Source organism: Myripristis murdjan, chromosome 6 (assembly GCF_902150065.1).
Source record: "Myripristis murdjan chromosome 6, fMyrMur1.1, whole genome shotgun sequence".
Taxonomy (NCBI): domain Eukaryota; kingdom Metazoa; phylum Chordata; class Actinopteri; order Holocentriformes; family Holocentridae; genus Myripristis; species Myripristis murdjan.
This window is the reverse complement of record NC_043985.1, coordinates 3,258,261-3,282,061: the sequence shown is the minus strand read 5'-3', so window position 1 is coordinate 3,282,061 and position 23,801 is coordinate 3,258,261. Positions and strand designations below refer to the sequence as shown.

Sequence of the window (23,801 nt, the reverse complement as noted above, 5' to 3'; positions counted from 1 at the left end):
TGCCGGAAAAGAGGGAAGATGCAGCAGTCTCTTTTCATGTCATTTTCCACTCTAATCAGTTTGGTTTTAGATGGCCTTGTTTTGTGTTTTTGGGGAGGAATGATTCATGTTCATCAAGTTCATACTTGTGGATGAATCATTGTTACGCACATGGATGAACATTGGTTCTGATCTTTTAATACGGACCTTTAAGTGATTGAAGTTGACACCCCAGCTCTGGATGGGCTGAGAAGTTTTAGTTCTGATTTCTTGTACTATGAAGTGAGAACACAGTCCTGTGCATGTGTTTTGCCTTTATTTACTGTACCTGTTAAGTTATTTTATATTTCAGAGAAGATGACCACACACTGCTTCCTGCAAACACCCTGCCGCTTCTTATTATTTGTACTGTGTAGGTTTAGTTTTAGTTTGGGAAAAGAGAAACTGACACTGCAGTGTACTCAGTAGTCTTTGTAGTGAATTTATATGCACTCTGTGTGTATATGAGCGAGAAAATTTATCAGTAAAAGTGTGTGTCACAGAGTGTGTGTCAATAAAAAGACCATACGTGCATTTGTATCTAGAGAGATGAAGGGATTCAAGCGTTATCTTTCACATGTTTGATGCCCCATCTGTACCTGTCGCTGTGCTCATCTGGTCATAATGGTTACACCGACCTCTGCTCTCATCACACACACTCAATGTCATTTTTCTATTTTTTGTGTAGCATCATCTCTGACACTTTTGGCCTCTTTAGGGTGCAATGTAATAAGTCCCATCATGTTCTTTGGGGTTTTTTTGTGATGAAAATAACAGCTGACAGATAATAAAGGTCAACATGATTCCAAAACCAAAGAGTGAAGGGAGTAGGGAGGTGGGGGTGGCTTTCAGCATTCTGGCATAAGCACGTCACTTTGCATAAGTCAAGGTGACGCAATTTCAAAGCAAAATATCTAAAAGTACAACAGAAATTGAAGCAGGAGTTTGCCTGGTCCTCTACTCTACACGATTCTGACACTACACAGAATGACAGGCAAATCTTAAACATTAACTAATTCCTATCTCATTCCATTATCTTGATATCATTTTATTTGATCTTACGTTTTTATTTTTGGAGGCTTCAGGTTGTCGTACTGTGGTTTATTTATTTTCAAGTCAAGTTAATTAATGGATTTTTTTTTTTTTTTTAAATTGGCTAATACTAAGGAAAATACTCTATATAATACTATATTGATTGAGAATGATTGAGATAGCGTAGCCTCAGCATGTGTTCTGGTCTTGAAAGTAAGCCTTCTTTATTATCTGTGGTGTAGGTAATGTTTAGTGAACCTACGACTTTTGAAATGAATTCCATTATCAGTGTTTTTAATGTTGAAGAACATTTTTTTTTTTATCAACCGCTATCAAGGGTCTTTTGTCTATTCAGTCCCACTTCCTGTGGCTATGTCCAATTGTCACAACCTTTTGTCCTCTCTGTGCCTTGCAGAAGGATTAAGTTGCACTTCACTGACGGCTCCTCTGTATTTCCCTCCTTTTTTCCTTCCTCTTTTGATATTTTCTGGCTCTATATTCTTTCCTGTCTCTTGAGCAAGCACTTGTGCGGCACTCATAAATATAAGCAGGGATGTGAATGCTGACATTGAGTCAGGCTCCCACTACAAGAGGGAAACAATGCAGTAAACAAGTTTGTTACTGTGATCGCTGCATCCTCTGGATTTCAGCTTCATGTGATCAAAGCATCTAAAGATATGGCAACAAAAAAAGAAAAAAAATCGAATCAAGAAATGGCGCACACTGGTCACGTTTTTGTTTGACCTCCAGCTGAGCATTGAATCTTTCAAGAAATGTGGAACCAATTGAAGAACACAGGGCAGCACTCTGATATTTTGTATACTGTGCAGGATCAAACCCAGGCAAAATCCAATTTGCGAAGAGGCTGCTCTTATTTTAGGAACAGACGGTGCTGCTAGTACATGCCATATATCCAGCAAATGAATCTACATGCTAAGGAAACAACAGACTTCAGGATGGAAAAAACTGTTCAGTGGACATGTATTGAGCAAACAAAGGAAAGTATTGTCCAGAAACTTGTTGTACTCGTTGAATTTATAGTGCCTCCACATGACAAACCCACACGGCATGACAGCGTAGGACCGTTCCGGCTCCTCTCTTCTCGACTGATATCCGCGGACCACATGGGCTCAGGGTCGGAAAGTGCGGGGGTCCATCTTGACTCAATGCTGAGCAAAAGAGGACACACACAAAGGAGGGATTGAAGGACGCAGATTGAGAGTGAGAAACAACAAGACGGTTGAGATGTTGTTTTGGTCCCTAAAGTCTGGCTGGCTGTGGGAGACAGTAAGAATTCTCCCACTGTAAGGAGACAAGCGAGGCTGCCAGAGTCAGGCCACCAAAACATTAGCAATTCAGTTCAGAAAGAGAAAAACCATGTGAGGAGCACTGGGGAGGTCGGAGACAGAGTAAGTGGAGAGGGAAAGATAGCGGACGCACAGGGGGTTATCACTGAAAAAAAATCACTGACAGAAGTGTTTCTGTTGTTCTTGGTGTTTGTGCTTTTTTGCCTAAAATCTAAGAGTGGGACAGAGGGATACTTGAGAGTAAAAAAGCGATAGCGAACACTAACGAAAGAGGACAAACAAGAAAACAGGAGTTAAAAATGGAACAAAGGAAGACAAACGACAAAACCAGCATGATGTGTCAGAGAGATTGTTGCAAAGTGCAGCTAATTGTTCAGTGAAGAGGTCCGCCGTCGTGCAAGGATGGGCACCTGCTGTAGCCGTGACCCCAGCCGAGAGGCGGGTCACGAGCTGGTTCCCATCAAGCGCCATGCTGTGTGGCCAAGGACAGCCAAGGTGGTCACCAGTCTTGATGAATATGAATTCACCACATGGGACCCCAAGTGTGACAAAAGGTAAAGTCGCCGTAAATCACTGCATCTTAAATTCTACTAATAGCTATTACTGCTAAGCACTGACCTCTCTGCAGACGTGGTGTTAGTTAGATGTGCAGAGATTCTTTCTTGTTCTTGGGTGTTCTCTGCCATGCCTGTGGAGCATGAAGTGGATTACAGCTTGTTAGCTCCTTTGTTCCAGGGTGTAACAGGGTGCAGTGCACTGACTGCATGTAATAAAACAAGGGGTGCGTATGGCACTGTTTATCAGCTTTATGAGATTTTAATGGTACATGAGAAACATAAAACCAGACATATACCTGACTAAGCGTTAGTTGTGGGTGTGCCACCAATGGCGCACTTCATGCTTGTGTACAACAGAATATACATGTGTAAACACACATACACACAAACAGAGGGCCATTTGGGACTGCGCTGCCACAGTGGAGTTTGAGTGTATACCAACACATGCCATCCCCGGCTGAAAGCAAACCTAAAGATTCATTTAGGCTGACAAGAGGTATATGACAGCCCATAAAAAAGGTGGAAAGGCTCCTCTGTGGGACTCTGGCAAGGCTAAGAAAGAGGGATGATAGAAGATAACTTATTGTCCTTAAGATTATTGACTATTACTACATTAAACTGCCATTATCTTGCCGACACAGTTGTGACTTTCTCACTAATCCAGTCAGAATCTGTTGTCGTTTTTGGCACAAGCCCTAGTAAAGTAACTGCTAAATTGCATTTCACTGTTGTCATTGCTGGGAAAAGATTTTCAAACAGTAGCTTTTCTGAATGGATGCTGTTTGCACTACAACAAACAAAACAAGATCCAAGCCAGATGGAATTTCTAAAAGATGAATATTCACATATGCCTCCAGACACAATTTGAAATTCAGAACACCTGTGGAGGGGAGTTGTGTCAAAGTACTGATGGTTTGCATTTAGAGAATTGAGCATGGTAAATATGCGGGCTGTGTTGATAGGCTAAATAGACCAGCTGCCTTGATGACCAAGTGCTGTGCTTATTTATTCTTAATCAAATAAAGTGGCTGGAAATGACAAGGTAAGAAGCTGCTAGTTTTTAACACAATGAAAAGAAATGTTTCCTTCCATGCTGATATAAGGAGTGGATTCATGTAAATCTCTCAGAGGACAAAGAGTGGAATAAATTCTGTTTTAATATGCAGAAATAGTCCAACAGGTTTTCACAAAAGTTACCACGCTGACAAAGAAATAAATATTAATATTCTTCTAGCCAAAAATAGTTGAATACATTTGTGACATGGCTTAATAAATTGAAGTACATGCCTTAAATTACTTTTGTCGCTGGTGTTTTTCATTGAGGTCATGATTAATGATGATGTTAATCTTGCTGTCCATCTTCCTCTGCTCTACTGTATGTTTGAAGTATCAATGAACTACATTATTCAGACATACGGCAAGAACCCTTGCATACAGAAAGGCATTGATTAACAATTTTAAGACTGTCACTGCCTGCTTGGATAACACTAACACAAATTCAATACACATTTACATTTAGCTGACACTCTTATCTAGAACAAATCACCATGAGCGATGATTGGGGCATTTCGTGTTTTGCAAAAGGTCATGTTGAGAGAAAACATGTTTGCATGCTAAAAATATACAGTTTAACGTTGGCTAAAAAGCTGTTGCATACCAATTAGCCACCTGGCACTGCTCTCGAATTCATCAATTTCATTGTGAAAATGTATCAAAGTGGCAATATCAGGGTAAATATTGAAAGCATGCTTGGGTGAGCAGCATTGAGTGAAGCATCAGAGAAGCCTCTCTGACACCACAGAACAAGATGCTTTTATGTTTGACACGAGAAGCACTTTGTTCTCGGTGCGTTTCTCCCTCCACCAGTGGTGGGAGCACCTCTCTGGAGGCATCTGCTCCTGTCAGCTTCAGCGTCTGTCATGGGTGGAAGAATGTTGCTTTGTATCTTGAGAAACAGTCAATTATTCAGGTGGAGGATTTAGCTATTGCTCCTTTTTTGTGACACCGGCGATGATTCCTGTGAAGTCTAAATGGGAACAACATGGTTTACAAGCCCCTGCTCGCCTTTGTAAATCTCGCATTATCTGTCAGACTTGCCCAGGGTAATGATATTGATCTAATCAGGACACAAACGGGAAAATGTTCGTACTGAATCTCCCCGGAAGATTTAACCCGGGTAGATGTAAGATGATGCATTCACTGAGGCATCTCAACAAAGTGCCTACTGTAGTCAAAATGCGTGGGTACTGGTGAATTTCTGTGGAATCTCTCAATTCTCCATAGTAACATGCAGACACACTTTTTTTCATATTATTTTGAAGGAATCTCTATGTTATTATAGATATTAGAATACTATACAATTGAGAAAAGAGAGCAAAGGGGGAGCTTGGAGGAAGAAGACGGGATGTTATACAAGAATTGTCATGAGATTCATGCTTGCTGCACTTTTGCTCCACTCCTGAGAGGTATTGCTCGTAAAATTCAAATTATGGCCCTGTTTCAGCCATGGGTAGGTGTGAAGAGTTCACTGGCTAGTAGCAATTTTGGCAGATTACAGTTGTATGTTACAATATATGCAGTGGGTGTTGGTTCACTAGTGTAGGAGAGAAACAGGAGATGGGAGACTTTTTGGATGACTACCACTTTCCATAGTCTGCCAAGCCACCAGCACACATTCAGGCACACTTTACTGCCAGCGTTTTTGCCTGACAGACTGTCTGCTCATTGGCCGGCCTGTTTGGTATTCAGTTGGTGAATTGGCTGTTAGGTTGCCGCCAAGTGCAGTGTTTGACTGAATCAGGTTAGCAGTAAAAAGCAGTCCATTAGTAGAAGGACTGCTTTTGTCCAGTTCCCTGAGGTATTGTAATGGTAAACTATACATAGACTGCTTTAGGAGCCCATTGGATAGAAGACTAATATCTCTGCTTCTTCATATTCATATGTCATGAAAAGCTTTCGTTCCTTCACAGTTTCAAGTCACATAATATGTTATTTTGATAAGTAGCTGTTGATAGTGAATGTTTAAATTGCATCGAGCATAGATAAAATGCCACAAGCTGCAATTGCTACAGTTTTAATGACCATAGGCTGACAGCTTATTCATGTATGTTCTACAGTGGGCCTGGCTGCTGTGTATCTGGCAGCATATACTGTGTGTTTTCCATGCATCTCTTTATTCATAATTAACATTGACACACTTTTGCATTGATAGAAATCAACCACCTTATCACCTGGGCACTTGACTATGTGCCATTGGAGTTCGAAGCAGAGGGATAGGGGTATTGCATAATATCTACGCAGTTTAATTTAAAGCTGCATTTTGTGATTTCTGACTGAGGTGGTAATGAACAATGTTGTGCATAAAAAAAAAAACTTATAAAAGCATTGTGCTTTCCAGTAGTGATACTTGATTTATTTAGGCTAGTTACCATGTTTTTTAAGCAATGAAGTTTATTTAAATGTGTAAAGCTTAATTACATGTTGAAAACACCGTGCTAAACAGTATTTGTGTTTGCCTTTTGTCTGCATTTTGCAGTCTTCCAACTAACTCAGGCAACCTACCTTTGAGTAAAAAGGAAACAAAATGTATACCTTGCCTTATTCCTTGGTCATATCAGCTGAGTTACCTATCTGTCCAGCTTCGTCTGTTTAATGCACATATAATGCATGACAAAAGTGTGTGTGTTGGATATTTATTGGTTTCCCAGTCCATGCATGGCATTTGAATATAAAGTACATACGTCAGTTCAAATGCTCCTCGTCTTGGCTGCTGTAGGAGACATTTGAAGCGATGAACCAAGACTCTCCACTCAGCAGTTCTGCTCCTTCAAATTACCTGTGATTAAAAGTCAACTACTGACCTTCACTGTATGACCAAGTGACATTTACAAACAATGGGGAGGCGCTGACAGAAAGATGAGCATGTGGACAATTTTCTCATTCATTTTCTCTCAAAGCCAAAATGCTAGAAAAGGTTTTGCTGGGCCTGAATGCCCCCTACAAATGCTCAAGCCCTTTGTACAGGCATAATTCTCCCCTGCCTTCTCATGGCACAATTTTGAATGCCTCATTTCAACAGCCATCACCGAAAATAGGCTGACTGTAGGTTGCACACAATGGTGTTTAAAGAATGAGACCAAGAAACGTAAACTAAAGACTGAGCTGCATGCAAAGTATTTAAGATACTTCTAAAATGACAATTTATAAATTATAAATAAATTATAAATTATTATTATAAGGTTTTCACATTAGAGATATGTTTTGCTTTTTCAGATGTTTTGCGTTACTCCCGTATTGTTTTTATGTGTTTTTCTTTTGGCGTTCTGGGGTCTTAGCATACTATCAATGACACTTATATCAGTCTCTTGGCCTGTCTCTGATGCAGACCTTCTAGGTAATTATTTCCATCATTTTGTCTAAACTGGAAACAGACCGCTAATGTCACGACCACAGGTGATAGACATGACAGTCAGCATTCACTGCTGCCAAGGCGTTTCAAAAGCTCAGGGGAAGGGGTGGGGCAGTATTCCCATGAGTGATATGTGGAGGGAATGGTAGGTGTATCCTCGTCCAGTCATAGTGAACCAGCAGGGAATCAGGCATTACCATTTCTGTGGAAAACCACAGATATCCAATTTAGGAGCTGAAATAAAACTGAGATATGTACAGTGACGTCCGCAGCGGTATAATAGTCATGTGGCAACATTACTGGTTTGTGATTTATATGTATTTGAGATGCTCGTGTCTAGAGCACAGGAAGTTAACAACATTATAGGGTATGATTCTCAGATACCAGAGCATCATCTGTCCCAGACGCAATAGCCATCATTACAGCTAGTGAATCTTTATTTCTTTGTTTCATTTCTATCTGTCACCACACAGGAGAATGTCTTCTCAGAGAAACAATATTGCGGATGTAATCACCAGTAGTGCTAGGAGGAACATTGGCAGTGTTTATAATACTGTGCGGAATGTCTGCACTTCTGTTAAGGGCTATTTTTCATACCCTACAGATTTAGTTGAGGATCATATGCAGTGCAGTCTACAGTTGTGGAACAACAGTCGTAAGACCAACAGTATTAGAAGCCACCTATAGTACTGAGCGCTGAGTGCAAGGCTCAGAACCCAAACGCTCTGATAATATTCTTTTGACCCGAGAGCAATCAAGTAAGACAAAAGTGGTTGGAAAAGAAAAAAAAAGCTAAGGTGAGAGGTGCAAGGAAATGTTTTCCCCAACATGAGGAGGATGAAGTGGGAAGCTGATTCAGGGGGCAGAGACTGGTGTTAGGTACTTCTTGCAGAGATGAGTTTTCAGTCTTGATCACAGATGGACAGTGACCTCAACAGGACTCCAGGGTTATATGTTCTCATAGATTTAGACCAGTAGAATATCTTCTGATAGGGATTTGTTACCCCGATAGTGGATATCTGGGATGCCAGCTGTCCTTTCCTCCCTCTTATCCAACTGTACGCTGATCGCTCCCTCAGGGCTTCCAGTCCACGACATGGTTGCTTTGCTTTAAATTGACTGACTGAAATTTAGCCAAACTTTGGAGCAATATTTAGACAACTTTCCGACAACCTAGCGCGACATACTTGACATACTTGGTAGCAATGGATTCCTTAGGTCGTCTAGTTTCATATGATACCAGCATTTTGACTCTACCTGTAACTGAGTCCGCTACAGACTCTGAAAAACAGTTATGTCGGCTGAGTGCTCAGACGCTCCTGTGGGTCTCTGAGGGTTAAATACAATGAGCTCACAAATTTGTATATCCTCTTGCATTAAATATATAAGAAATGTTAATCCATGTGCATGAATCTCAACTAAATAAACCATTTAGCCTACTAAATTAAATCAAATCAAATCACTAATTGCCTTTCAACATGTCTGATAAGGAGGACAGAAGTTTGCAGAGTCTAATGTCACAGTCACATGACAGGATAACTTGTCAATCAATGGCCATCTAGTGGTCAATTTCAGGGACTGCCAAATAAAGCACATGTCTTCAAGAATGAACTATAGATATTATTTGCTTTGGTTTTAGACTCTTTGTCCAGCTTGTCATGACTGAGTTCTGATTTGGTGATACATTTTCATGTAACCTTTCAGAAGTCAGGTTTGGTGTAGACAGAGAGAGAGGGAGAGGGAGTGCTGAAGAGCTATAGTAGTGTGGCTGAAACAGTTGACTTGAAAAAGTGATTTAAAGAAGTTTAATTAAAGATGTAATTTTTCATGAAAAGAACGGGTGGCCTTTGTATTTGAGAATAAAGCATCTTCAAAGAGGTGTAGATTTCATATTATACAACATGAGAGTGAGAGTCTGTGTTTGCAAACGTGAGCTTGCATTTCATTTGGTACTCAAATGGCTAAGGAGTAGAAGGCAGGGCTGGAGATAAGTCTTACCATCAAGTGGCACAAACAAATAAATAGTCATAATGTGGGGTGTGGGGTGGGGGGGGTGTTTAGCAGCTGTTTGAGAGATGCAACAGTAAGTGTCACTGCAGTGTGACACTTAAATATAACTATAGCTATAACTATATTATTACATTATCAGCTTCAGTTGTTACATTTTTTTTATTACTTTTCTCCCAGCTAACAATGTAATAACCAGTCAGTAATATAATAGCTTATTGCATTATTATCAAAAAGTTATTACATTATCGGTTCAGAAATTGTATTATATTATTTGGGTAAGTTATTACATTATTGACTTTCAATATCCATTTTGAAAAACAACTAACAAAAAATTCTCTTTCAGTTTTTGACGGTGTAGTGGTTATAGACACCATACTTGACTTTGATTCCTAGCACTGAGGCATTCTTGAGCAAGGCACTGAATCCCTCAGCTCCAGAATGCAAAAATTACCAAAGTATCAGGTCATGTTTGAACATCTTTGAAGTTCTTCGTTTTGCTTGCGGTGCAGTAGCCTGGTGATTTCATGACACGTTCAATATTCTAGTTGTGGGAGCTCATCAAGCTGCTGAGGATTTTGGCTGTCTGAGAACTGATGGGGATCTTGTGGTGCCCCAGTTAGCAACCTGTCACTTCAAACCCAGACCAACCAGCTGGGTTTGAAGCTGCTGCATGACTGACAGCCAGTCATCAGAGGAAAAAAAGAACAGTCTGGATCCAGCTAGGTTGAACAACACTTGATAAATGCATTACATGTAACTCATTGAAAACGCGTGTTCTGGTACTTTTGCACTTGTTGTTGTCCATCTGTTTTGTCTGTGTTATGTGTTGCACTGAGGTTCTATATTGTAATTTTTTTCTGGAGAGAAGAGAACTCCACTGGCCTGGCTCAGTGGCTATAAAAAGAGCTTGACTGTGCACTCGAGCCTCTTCAGAGCAGGAGAATGGGCTTATGTGCTTTGAGTTCCAAAAGAGGGCACTCATACCAATGCTTTCCTTTGTGCATTTAATTCTAAATTCATAAGGGAGAACAGGAGATTTGTTTCAGAGTGCAGAAGCTGTGCTGTGGTTTGGATTGGATAACGACATGTTTCTGAGATAACATGGCTTGTTTTGGGCTAATAATAATGTTTTTACTAACACATGTAAGACTCCCTTCACTCCGGTCCCATGGCTGAGAGGGGGCAAGAATAGCGACAGCTCAAAGACCATCAACAACAGATCACTTGTCCCATTCCTTTCCTTTTATTTTTCTTTCACTCTTTGAATTGTTGTTGCAACAAGACATGCCTCAGGCTTCACAAGGCTGTGTCTCTTGTTGGTTGAAGCCAAAGCAAGCCTCGCTTATCAGATGCAAAGAGATGTTCAAATTCAGCAATCAATGATAACTGATCTTTAATCTTTTCAGGAGAATGCACCTACTCTTCTGTGACTCTTGTTCTGAGCCGCTATGTAAAAGATTTCCTCTAATTGTGGTGTCATGTTCTAGCTACAGTAGTAAGATGGATAGGTGCTGAGCCTCAAGGCGATGTTAGGATGAAAGGAAAGAGCTCAGTGGAGGCTTATTAATAGTTGGACTGCATGTGTGTGTATGTATGTGTGTGTGTGTGTGTGTGTGTGTGTGTGTGTGTGTGTGTGTGTGTGTGTGTGTGTGCATGTGCACAGAAAGTATGAGGCTGAACATTGAAGAATCTGGATCAAAAGATCCCTGGGGATATTGACACACGCATATATGTGTGCGCACGCATGTGCACACACACACATGCACGTACGCACGCACAGACATGCACGTGTGTGCACGTGCGCACACACACACACACACACACAGACACACGGCATCGTTTATGCTAGCAATGACGAAAGCTCCTTCCAAGAAAGCAGAGCACGTTCCTGAATTATATGAGGCAAATAATAGTATATCCATCAGAGGTGTTCAGCCAACTTTGTCGGTGCCAACACACACACACACACACACACACACACACACACACACAGATCGACTTTGTTTTGAATGATTTTCCTTTTCATTCTCTGTAGTCTTCCTATTTGTCATCATGTCATGCTTGTGCTATTAGCCAGTACTCCACCTTGATTTTTTTTTACTGTATGTATGATTGATCAAGTACTCTTGAGGAAACTAATGCACAGTCCAGCAAAGGCGAGACTGAACACAGGCAAGGTGGAGGAAAAGACAGGGAGAGAAGGAGGCTGAATGATAGTGTGAGGGAGGGAGAGACTATGAACAAGAGAAAGTGAGAGACTGTGTAGGAGAGAGTGGATAAGGTTATGGGGGGGGGGGAGAGAGAGAGAGAGAGAGAGAGAGTGCAGAGAGTGCGAGAGAAGAGAGAGATCTCCACTAGGCAACACTGTAAGGTGTCAGCTTCAAATGGCAGTGAGAGGTGATTTTTTTTTTGGACTTCATTAAGCAGGAATCATGTAATGAGACATCAGTGATCTGAACAGAGTCCTCACTTACTGCCCAAGTTTTGTATTGTGCTTTGAAGCTTTAATTTGTCACTTGCGGTGAACCAGGAAGATTTGTGTCTGTACACAATAAAAGAATTTCTTTTGGGCTAATAGGTTGTAGTGTCTCAGTTAGGGGGAACAAGACATTATTCCCTGTTGCAGCTTCACTTAGTGATTTAGGCCAGTAGGATGTGACACAGAATGCTTGAGCTGAGCAATGCATTGTTATTATATTGACATTATGATGTAAGACTAAATAGCATCATATTGTGATACGGCATAAGTGTTGTCCCTACCTGGTTTTTAAAGGCTGCATTACAGTAAAGTGATGCTGTTTTCTGAACTTAATGTACTGTTCTAGCTATTTTGTTATTTATCTGCTTTGTCATCACATCATTATACTCATAAGTAATGAATGTTTATCAAAAATCGAATTATATAAATACTTTGTGTATTTAAATTAATATACATTGTTTATTCACTTTATTTGGACACAATGTTATGACATCTACTGTAAATCTTAGTGCACTGTTAAGTGAGAGCATTGTGCTAATCCTGTTTTAATAAATTGGAATGGGAAAGTTGAATTAAATTGTTTTGAGTCAGCTTATCACCTAATTTATCATATATGTTATATTTTATTATTCTACCCAGTGGGTTGTATTTTAAGCTCTATGCATTTTTAATTAATCTTGTAGAGTCTTGCAGTATATTGTGTTACAAATCCTATGGTGACCCATGTTTCAGGATACACACTGTATTGTAAACTTCCAATACCCAGCCTTAAGAAAAGTGCTAGCCAATTATAGCACCAATCCAAACAAAAAGAGGTAACATGTCACAATAAAAAATAACTCTTCTTTACCATTTGCTTTTTTGAGTCAGTCATGGCACTGTCCTCCATCTTTGAGTGCCTGAAATTGTAGGAGGGATTAGGGGTCTTTTTCTAAATCAGAATGTGGTCTGGAAATTGAGTTTTCAAAGCCAGATTGTGGTGATCAATAACCCCATCAAAACTCCACAGATATGATATGGTCATTTTGAAATCTGTGGCAGTAAAATCTTGCTTAATTCACCTTTAAGTCAGAACGAAGTGAAAAGTAAAGCTGAGAGGACGACAGAGAGACTGGGAAACGATTGGTCTTTGCTGTGATAGGGGCTCAGAAGTGACCTTGACAATGGGCATGAGGAGGTGGAGAAGTGGGTGTCAGGGGTGTGGGGAGGTGCTGTGAGGGTGGGGGGTTCAGCTGGAAGACACTGATAAGCCGAACTGCAGGCCCAATCACGCTCCTGCCATATCACCCACTGACATGATGATTCAACACAGCTGACATCTGTCTGCAGGATGAGAAACACTGTTTGGTGTGTGTGTGTGTATTGTGGTTGTGTATTTGTGTGATGTGTGTGTGTATGAATATGCATACTTTTGTATATATCCTTTATTTGCATGTGCGTGTGTGCACGTACCTGTCTCCGATGTGATTTCAAATATTTATTTATATATTTGCATTTGTGTGTGTGTCAGGGAGGCTGAGGCTCATGAGGCTCATAGATGAGAACCTCTTCTGTGTTGGTCTGTGTGTGTGTTTGTGTGTGTGTGTGAGTGAGTGCATGCAGACAGGCAAGCAAAGGTGTAAGCAGTCCACCTGCCTCTTCAAACAAGCAGAGCAAAGACTGTGAGAGAGGAGGAGAAGGAGGAAGAGGATAGGGAAGGAAGGAGCAGCATCCCCTGTGTTTCCCCAGACCTGATTAGATTGGGTTGGAATTGAATGTCAGAAATAAAATAACAACAACAAACAAACAGTGGGAGAGACAGTTTGTCCCACCTTCTTCCCTCCCAGCTTCTGTCTCCTTTTCATCCCTCGTAATCCCTCACCTCCTCCCTCTCTCTTTCCCTCCTCTCCGAACTGTACCTACATGTCTTCTTTCTCCTTCTCTCCCTCCCTCCCTCCCTCCTTTGCTCCCTCTGTCCTTCCTCCACGGCTCAGAGGCGTGATGTTACAAGCCCATTACACCAGAGTCTATGGGAGAGGATGATATTCCTGCAGGCTGTGTGCTTGCATTCAGTTTGTGTGGTGTCAGAGGTTGGTGAAGTTTTATGACTCTGCACACAGGTGGCTATTTGAAAATGCCCAGTTGACTTAGTACAATTACAAACACACCTAAGCTACACTGTTAACCCAACACTACTTTTATAACTGTTGATAATAGCTTTTTTTGACTTGACCTTTGCTCCAAAATGAAATATCTGTCATTCAATGAAAGTGACACCTATGCAGAAAATTAAAGAGAATTTAGACTCACTCTTACATATATTGAATGATAAACCTGCATTTTATGATAATACATTAACACTGTTATCAAAAAATTACTTTAAAAGAAAGGGAACAAAAGGGAAACAAAGAATTCAAAACACTTAGATTACTGGCTCAATCACAGCTAGCCTTTACATAGCATCTCTATCCCAGGGGATAATTTTATGGTACAGGGATGTTGTAAGGACCAGGTAACCTTTGGGCTTCTTAGTATTTATTGTTTGTCATATTGGTGATCGAGTAATATAAGCTTATTGTTGCTGATGTCACTGCATTTTCCTCTGCTAAATGAAAGTTGGCCTTGCCACTGACTCTTAAAATGAGATTAAAATGAGTCTGATTCTGCCCCTAGTGGAGGCTTACCAGAACTGGCTCATATGATTTAATTATGAGGGAAGACAGTTCATTAGGTTATGAATGCCATGGCCATACATGCCCTGGAGGAGAGCCTGTATTGTTGCCAACACCCTACAGTATGTAGGTCTTTGTATGTATTCTCGTATGAGCTCCAGCTCTCATAAGGCTAAAGGTATTCAATATGGGACTGCAATGCAGTATAATTGTAACAGTGTCATAATGTGTGTGCAAATCGTTTTACAAGCTCTCAAAGGGAAAACTCAACCTTTAAACATTTTTTTGAATCACATTTTCTAATTTAGAGAGTTCACTGTCAAATTATCAGGGTGTTAAGTCAAACCATGAAAAAATGAAATGTGCCGTGCACGCTGCAGTGGTGGGCTGCATGCAAAAAGAAAACAAATTTTCATGAGATTAATCAATGCCTAAACGCTGCCACCTTTCCAAGTTTACACCTCCATGTGCAAACTCGTCTTAAATCTGATTAGACATCTGGACTTTGACCTGCAGTGAGTGAAGCTGTCATTTTGCCAGCTTTGCAGCTGTGCCACCAGCCGCTCCCCAGCTGAAGTGCTGACGTCCTTGCAACAGGGTCATGGCAATGCTCTGCTCAGTAGGGCACTGGAGTAGTCCGCCTCTCAGGGGAGACAGCACATCTCTGTTTAGCTGCAAAGAGGTGGCCTCTCACCTGCGGGCTCTGCTCATGGGGAGCTTTGAGTCAGGCAATAAGAGTCCACCTATGTCTGTTTTTAGCTCTCCTTTTTATCGCTCTGTGGTCTCATCGCTCCTGTAGTTTCTTCTAGCTTTCTCTTGCTTTCCTTCTGCCTCTGCCATCCTTCTTTAATTTTTCTGCCTGTTTCAGACATGCTGTGTTTACAGCAAACAGTGCAAATGCAAATAGTGACTAATGCAGTCATGTATACATCTTCTGCCTGTTTTTCTCTGCGAGTAAAATCGGAGTCCTTGGCACAATGTTGCTGTGGTTTTGTGATTTCACTTTCACTGCCTACAAGCATAATTGCACTGACATGATGAGTTTCCATGGGTCCTGCTTTACTTGCATTATTATCTTGATTTGCATTGCAGCCACATTTGTTATGTGCATGTAAACGTGGACACAGGAGCTTCTCTCGCTCTCTCCTACTTTCTCTCTCACCCTCCCTCTCTCTGTCTGTCTGTCCCCGTCTCTCTCTCTCTCTCTTTCTCTCGGCTGTGCATATCCTGCCAGTGGAGCACGAGGCGGAAAAAGGAATGCAGATTCACTCTATTTACCTCTTCCTCTCTCTTTCTCTCTCACCCCGTCCCTTTCTGTGATATGCATACTCTCTCTCTACCACCTTCCGCCTTGCTCTCTCACTCTCTCACTCGCCCTCTCTCCCAGTCTCTGTGTGTGCTCAGTCATTCAGCTCTGTGCAGCGCTGTTGTTTCATGAGGCAGGAGAGTCAGCGGGAAGCTGGTGATTGGAAAAGAAGCGCTCGCACCGATGCCGACTACCTCAAAGATGAACTAGATGCAGCGGAGGAACACAGGGACCGTAGATTTTTGCCAAGTCTTGTCAAGAAGAGCCATTTTTTGACACCTGTGAACTTTTGGGAGAATGAACCGTACATGTAAAAGACAAATACAACCCCTGTTTGTCATCGGAGATTGCTGGAGAAACTGAGGTATCTGAGATTCCCTCTTGAAATCTGCTACTTGTCTTGACTACTGTCTGTTGTAGATCTGTGTCTGAAGCATTGGTAGACACAGGTAGACCCAGGAGATGGGAGTCAGATCGTCCAGGAAATGTAAGACAGAGATGCATGACGCATGATTTAGCACACAAAAGATACAGCCCAGCCTGATTTACCTTGAAGATCTCTATTGTGCTTGATCACACCTGGGACCTCGGGGGAAATGACTGTCTTGAGGCGGGATTAAATGCGTTACCTATGATGTCAAACGTCGCCAGGGGCAATCGTGTGAGGCTCTGCTGAGTAGCGGTGGTGTTGTGGAGGGGGAAGGCAGGAGCAGACTTCAATTCCAGGTGTGTGAAGCACACCAGACTTAACTTACCTGACCTCATCCTCCCGTCTCTGTTTGTGTCTGCTCAGCACCCCCCTCGTTTTCTCACCTCATCTTCTCAGTAATCCGTCCTCTCAGCCATGCACCTCTCCTCCCCATGGAGCCACTCAAGGCAGTGAGAGGAGATGCTGATTAGTGTGACTCCCGGTAGTCCAAGTCTGATTCCTCAGCACTAGAATTAGAAAGCAGAAGCAGCAGCACTCGTGAACTGTCATCAAGCAGAAGACCAGACGCGCCATGTGGAGTCAGTCCGGATACTGCAATCACTTACCTCATCCCGGACATCCCTTCTACCATGCGCCCTGCAGGTACTGTATCACAACCCCATGTGTACTCCCCCTCCCCTCTTCCTGCTTAGTCACAGCACTCTCCAACTGTGAAAATTCAGAACATAGTGAAGTCTTGTTGTCCTCGTATCAGGTGCTTCAGTATGTGCGATGAAAATATGTGAAATTTAGATGTGTTTTGCTGTGTTTGTTGGTGAATTAATTCTGATTACATGACTAGGAAGTCCAGTACTAGTGTACCTCAGAGAGTAATGCTTGGCCCACTGATTTTTGATTATTATCTCTGTTAGGGCCAGATATTGAAACAATATGTCTGATGTAATGCATACTTGCTCAGCTTAGAGTAAACCAAAGTAGTTTTTGTGTTTTCCTAAGCGCTGATAGGGGCCAAACTGGTTTGTCTAGAATGTGTGTTTTGTGCCTGACTTTAACAGAACAATGAAACTGGTTTTGCCTGTGCAGTGAAATAGAAGCTGGTGAACAGACAGGTGTACTGGTCAGTGTGACACTGTGACTGCTGATTGAAGCGCTGATTGAAGCTATTTTGTGTTCATTCTAAACAAACTGATTACTATGGTTGTTTCACTAAAAGTACTTTTTGAGCCAATGAGATTAATCGGCTTTTCACAGAGAAACTTTCCATTCCAAACAAAAATGGTTTCATGCGGAGATTGCAGATATTTACTATTCCGTTGGAGTACTGTAGACCTCCACACACATGCACACACAAGGAGCAGTAATGACATCATTACATGTATCACATGGTTGCAGATGTGACCCGCTCTCAAATGAACACCATCAATCCTCATTCCCTGAGGGCAGAACAGACCCCCTCCTCCTCCTCTTCCTCTGTCAGATACAGTAACAGTCTCTAACCTCTATAGACTCCTGTGGCTTAACCAGCAGAATACTGATTCACCACCGCTGCCTTTTAGAAAACGCCTGTGTGATCAAGCATAATGAGGAGATATTTTAAACGGATACAATGGAACAAATTTCGATCATGTAACTTGTCACGGATGTGTGTGATAATATGCATGTGGCCATGTAATGAGCGCGCACATTCTTATCTATCCGTGTTTTGCATGTATGTGCGGTGGCTGGTGTGGGGGTGTTAACAGCAGCAGTAGCAACAGCAGTGGTGGTCTGTACTGGGCGAGTGGGGAGCGGGGAGAGGAGGGGAGGGCTCAGCTAGTGAGTGAGTCATTCCTCAGGCCAATGGGCAGGTCAATGACCTGTCAGATGGGCCGGCCGAGCTCGGGGCAGAGAGAGAGAGAGAGAGAGAGAGAGAGAGAGAGAGGGAGAGGGAGAGAGAGACAGCACACAGGAATTCAGAAAAATGCCCTGAGCACCAAAACAAACTCTTTCGCTATCCACTCCCACTCTACTCTCCATGATGAAACGTTCTGGCTCACACACCGAACAGTCTACCTCTGGCCTAATCACCTCCTTCATCCAAGTCAGATTCAATATTTTGCGGCTTAAATACAGTCGAAATGAAATGGAAGCGTCTGACTAATATTCTGAAGAAACCTGTCATGTATTTGACAAGGCAGGATTAGAAAGTTAGTTAGATAGAAAGTCTTCAAAGGATTATGTTATTTCCTGGTGACAGTGATTTGAATCTGTAAAACAACACTTGAATATCAGATTTATGAATAGGTGATGATGATTGCTAATAATGAACAAAATTTCAGAGGATATGAAATAACATTTTTTTTTTGAAGTTGTTTGGCTTATTTTCTGCATACCGCTTTGTCCTCTTGAGCTTACAAAATATTAGGAAGAGTGCCTGTTTACATGAAGCATACGGATCAGTTGAGTCCACTTAAAGATGAAATCTGATTAGTACTGATTTCATCTGTAGATCAACTTCAGTCATAAAGGAGGGATAAGATGGTGATGAGAAGCTTCAAACACACTTGCGATGCTGTTTTTTTTTAAGAGGAGTTGCACTGTTTACAAAAAGGAAAGTTGACAAAATAGAATATGGCCTGTTGACGGCCCGTTGAGGGTTAATGGTTTTCTGTGAGGAAATGTTTGTGTAATAGTAAACATAGCACTGCACAAATTACATATTTGTCTTGTCTGGGAAGAAAAAGCAATAATGCTGGAATCTTCCTTTTGTTTGTCCATCCTCTAAATGTGTCCTCAAAATGTATTACTCTCTCTACAGACTCTTTCATGACAGGCCTCCTTTGCGCCATGTTCTCTGTGTTCAGTACAAGGGCTGAGTAGCGTGCATGTTAAGACAAAAGCAGTGCTAGGTTACTGAAACATGCTTTGTGTATTCAGTTAATAGTGCCGTGCTCCCCTGAGCTCTCCCCAGTTAATGATTCCTTCACCTGTGACACTCGGCCAGACTCCGCCCCATTCCTGTGCTGGTGCTCTCCCTGTGTTTACATTCAAGTGACACCGTGTTCACTCGCTGTTTGAGGAAGTACTTAGCCAGAGTCCGTTGTTTGGCCTGCTAATCCAGCATAAGCCAGTAGCGCCAGTCAGCCACGAAGACAGGCATGAGGTGAGCGTGAAAGCTTAATGAGGGCTGAGTGTTGTTGGCCTGAGAGCATATATTGTGTGTGTGTGTGTGTGTGTGGGTGTGATTGGGTGGGTGGGGTGGTGTAATTGGGTGTTAACTAATAGGGTTTTCTGAGTGGGTGTAACTATTTGACCTGTCAGCGAAAGGTGTTGGTTGGCTTGATATAATGCAATTTGATAAGAGTAGGGAGATCTATAACACCAACTTTAATCCTAAAATAAAGAAATAAATAATGATTATTAATAACTGATGACTGAATAATTGATTATAATGTGATTATAATGTTTTATTGATGTCTCAGATTTTGGCACAGTTTCAGTGGGCAGAGCCAGAAGAGATACAAGGGTGGTGACACTCAACAAAAGTAAAGACTTGAAACCACAAAAATGCATCTATGTGCCTTTGCCCTCTGAGATACAAAGACACCCTAGAGTTGTGTTTTTGTGTGCATGATATATGCATTTGTGTATATCTTGCTTTTATGCTATTAAAATGTGTGAGTGTGTGTGTGTTAGATGGAGTGTATTAGGTGAGTGTGTGTGTGTCTGGCTGTCAGCGTTGCGGCGGCTCAGGGATGTAAATGGATTGGTTCTGGTGTCGCAGCAGGGGGTGGAGGGAGCAGATTGCCTGACAGCCTCTGCCTCATCCCTGTACATGCATACGCACACACACGCACACACAGAGTGTATGTATGTATGTATGTGTGTGTTTGTATGAGAGTGCTCTGTACTTGTACGTATATGTACATGTGCACAAAGATTTCAAACCACCATCTCCAACATTCACAACTGCTGTAGTTGAACTTGAAAACCAGATGATGACCTCAGCCTCTCTTAAGCGTTTAGACAGTAAATTGTTGGCAATAGCTTGCTAATCTCCCGACGTGAAATGAATAGCATGTCTTAAATGAAAATCTACGCAGAAAAAGAAAAGGTCTGTTACAGAGGTGCTATCCTGCCATCTCTGCTTCACGCTTTGAGCTGAATTTGTGGAAAATGATTCCTTTCCTTGCTGGAGAAGAAATAAAGGTGAGGATTAGTGTTAAACTGTTGGCTGAAGGCAAAATAGAGGTAAGTGTGAGGACAGTGTGGCTAAGAGTTGCTAGGGGAGAGGCACTGTAATGATATAAGAGGTTGCAAGCTGAATCTATAGCAGAGAGACAATATATTGACATGCAGATACAGACAAGAACATGGACTTTGTGCAAAAATGATGTATAAAATGCTTGTGAATTTAATAATATTCTAAATTGTTTAGAATAACCTTTCAACATGTTTACATTTTTTCCCTCCAGTTGCCAAATATTAACACGTGTATGTAAGAGCAGTCCACTGTGGACTGTGTAGTTGATTCTTGGGAGCTCTTTCCAGTGCTTCTTCCCAGTTTCTTGGCAAGAAAAACTGGGCATTTTTTTGATGAGAAAACAACTGCTCATGCAGCCTGAAGCAGGAGAATATGTTGGAACTATATTCAGCCAGGGGTAGGAGACGATGCCAATCCAACACAAACCACTGCATGAACAGAAGTCAAAATGGTGAAAAATGTCACCGCTGAGGTTGAGGAGTGGCAGATAAACTGGTGGGTGCTATGCTTTTCTTAAAGGTCTGCTGCCAGCACTGGAATTAAAGCTAAAACAAGTCTTAGTGGTAAAATTAAGCATGTATTTGTTAATGTGCAGTGCAGACTCAATGACATTGTCTCTTAAAAGGACTGAAATGTCCCTACAAAAAGATGAAGTAGATGCCCTCTGGAATTAAAAAAATAATAATTTTGTACAGACAGACACATATATTTTGTGTATTTTCTACAAAATGCAGTCCGTGAATAAAAGGAGAACAGAATTGAACATGAATATGTGAGGGGAATGTCCAGTGTAAGCATCTGTCCAGGCGTCTAAGCTCAGTTTTCTCCAGTAGACTCTGTCATTCACTTTCTGCTGCTCTCCTCTCCTCCCCCAAAGTGTTGACACACTGCTGTGCTCGGGTGTTTGATGAGACTGACACTTTGACAAAATGAATTCCCTGACAAGTCATTCTCAGAGAGGGCACCCTTCTGTCACAAAGTGTCGGGTTGTCACCACAGCAGACTTAGATGGGACTGCACTAAAAAAGAGGCTGTCATGGTGGCTGTGCTTGCTTTGACATCGTGGTTTGTCAATGGCAGTGGTGTTGTGATAAGGAGAAAGTTGGGTGAATTATGAGCGCCAGTTAGTGATCACTGAAAAGTGATCACCAGTGCAAACAGTAAAGGGGATAGCATCGTTTCAGAGTTTCCGGGTCTGTCATCGTTCCTGAAGAATGGGAAGATGCATTGGGGTGCAAATTGCTGCCTCGGTTCCGAAGCCAACTCTGACCCGTTTGCTTAATATCTGTGGATTTAGCATGGATGTCTTTATTAGTTAACATGGTGTGGATCAGGTTTGAAATTACAGTATAAAAATTTACATCATGCAGAGAGAAATCATAGTTTCACATTGTCATCAACATAGTTTGATGCTGTTGGGTGAAACCTCATATCTCCAAAATGTCAGCTTTTCATAGACAGAGGAAAAAAAGCCTTGTTTGTTGTGATTTTTTTTCTGGATTTTGAAAGGTTTTCATAAGCCCCAGGGGTCGTAGAACTTCCTTAACTCACAGAAAATCATGTAATCCTTCAATTTAAATTAAAACATAAAAATCACCAAAGTTTGAGAATCAGATTTTTGACCCAACAGTAATATTTTTCTAGTCATTAGAATCCACACTCAGCTCTATCTTATGTAACCCAAGGCATCCAACCCTAGAAATCCATATTCTGCCTGGTGAGCATGGTTCATTAGCATTATGACCAACCCTGTCTGCTCATTCTACATGCTTGGATGGGACACCCTCTTCAAATGTCACACTGTTCACAATGCTAGACTCATCCTTGTCTCAGTCTGCCTTATCCATGAGAAGTGGGGGGAAAAAAAAAATCTGAGTTGTTTTCACTGCACAGCAGGGAGACGGAGGGTTCACGGGAGGTTTGCTGGCTAAATCCAGCCTAGAAAACGGTTGGTGGCGAGTATAATCTGTTTTTTTGACGGTTTCATCAGATATAGAGATGTGGCAGAAGTGAGAGGATCAGGGCTGAGAGGATAGAGTCAAGCTGTGAACATGACCAATTTTGAGTTACAAAATGAGGGGATCTCTCCAGTATTCCCCAAACGACACCCAACGTTTTGTTGGATTTGACTTAATTGGCATCAAATGGTGCCATACAGGAGCCTTGATGGAGTGTAGCTAGCTCAGAGAATCTCTTTGCAGGCCACTGACTTCAAAGGCTGCGGTTCTGCTGGTTTGGGCAGCAAGGATGCTAAGCACTTGTTGGGGAAGCGTGGGTACCTACATGGGCCTTTGGCTTAGAAGGTAGGAAATAGTAAGACTCACTTATATCATTGTTACAGTGTAAATGTACGTCAGGAATTTTTCCTGGTGTCATTGGTGAAGAAAATTGTGTGGGTTGTGCTGTAAGAATAGAATAGTCAGTGTTGTCACATCTATTATAACAGCTGCTTAAATCTTCAGTAGAACACATATGCTGGTGTAAGGCAAAGGGGCAATACAAAATATACCTACTTTCCCACTGTGCATATACATTCAGTATTCTATAACTGCATTTTCATGAGGACAGCACTATCGGGGTCTTTTATTACACTGGTTTCACTTTGTACCATTTGGCTCAGGGGAAACCTCCGCAATTTGGAGATGTGTATTTTTCTGAGCTGTATACTGGGGCATTTGCTTGCACTGTTTGACAGGGAAATAATAATTCCTCTGTTCTCCATAACAGGTATATTGAGTAATTCTGGTTTGGGTCCCATGTTCACCCCTGGTTTAGATCTAGTGAAAAGGTGATTTAGGTTGTGATAGTGAAACCATCCCTACATTAGATATTTTATTATGATAAAAAGCACTAATTATTAATATGGGGATGATAATTTGTTGGTGTTCCCAGGGGAAATTAGACTAAACTCTAATGCTCGTTTTGCCATTCCAATTATCTTATTACAGAGGAAATGCTGCTTGCTAGACGCTGTGAGATGAAAGAAATTCTTTTAAAAAAGCAGTTTTATCAGAGATGTGGGCTTGGGATAATACACATTCTTGGGGAGCCCTGCTGTTGTTCGTACCTCTATTCCTGAGGGGGTTTCTATCAGTCTGCTCCCCATTTTCCATCTGTTTGCCCCAGAATCCCATTGAGCTCACCAGAGTCTCAGGTCTCACATTTCTCCTAGGCCTGCCCAGTCCATGTGGGCAGTCGGCTCTAATCCCTGCCTAATCTGAGACAGCTTTGTGTGTAATCAAAGAATCCACTGTAGAGGCATGAAGAGATGAGGCCAACTGTGGAGAAAATACGTTAACTGGGTAGCCGCTACAGCTTCCCATCACAAACAACACATTTTTAGATATTTTATATATAGTT

General features: G+C 41.7%; 1 protein-coding gene across 3 annotated transcripts in view; it reads left to right on the top strand.

Annotated features, from left to right (window-relative positions):
• LOC115360493 (pleckstrin homology domain-containing family A member 7-like) overlaps window positions 1-23,801 on the top strand; it is a 138,660-nt gene that overhangs the window by 15,559 nt on the left and 99,300 nt on the right. Inside the window, exon 1 of one of the 3 annotated variants that reach the window (XM_030053429.1) lies at window positions 15,858-16,840. The exons of 1 other annotated variant lie outside the window; for it this stretch is intronic. In XM_030053429.1, the coding sequence (XP_029909289.1) occupies window positions 16,770-16,840 (71 nt within the window). In that variant the 5' untranslated portion in view covers window positions 15,858-16,769. Of the gene's footprint in view, window positions 1-15,857; window positions 16,841-19,323; window positions 19,341-23,801 lie in introns of those variants that run through there. One more of the 3 variants, XM_030053430.1, reaches the window with a different exon arrangement.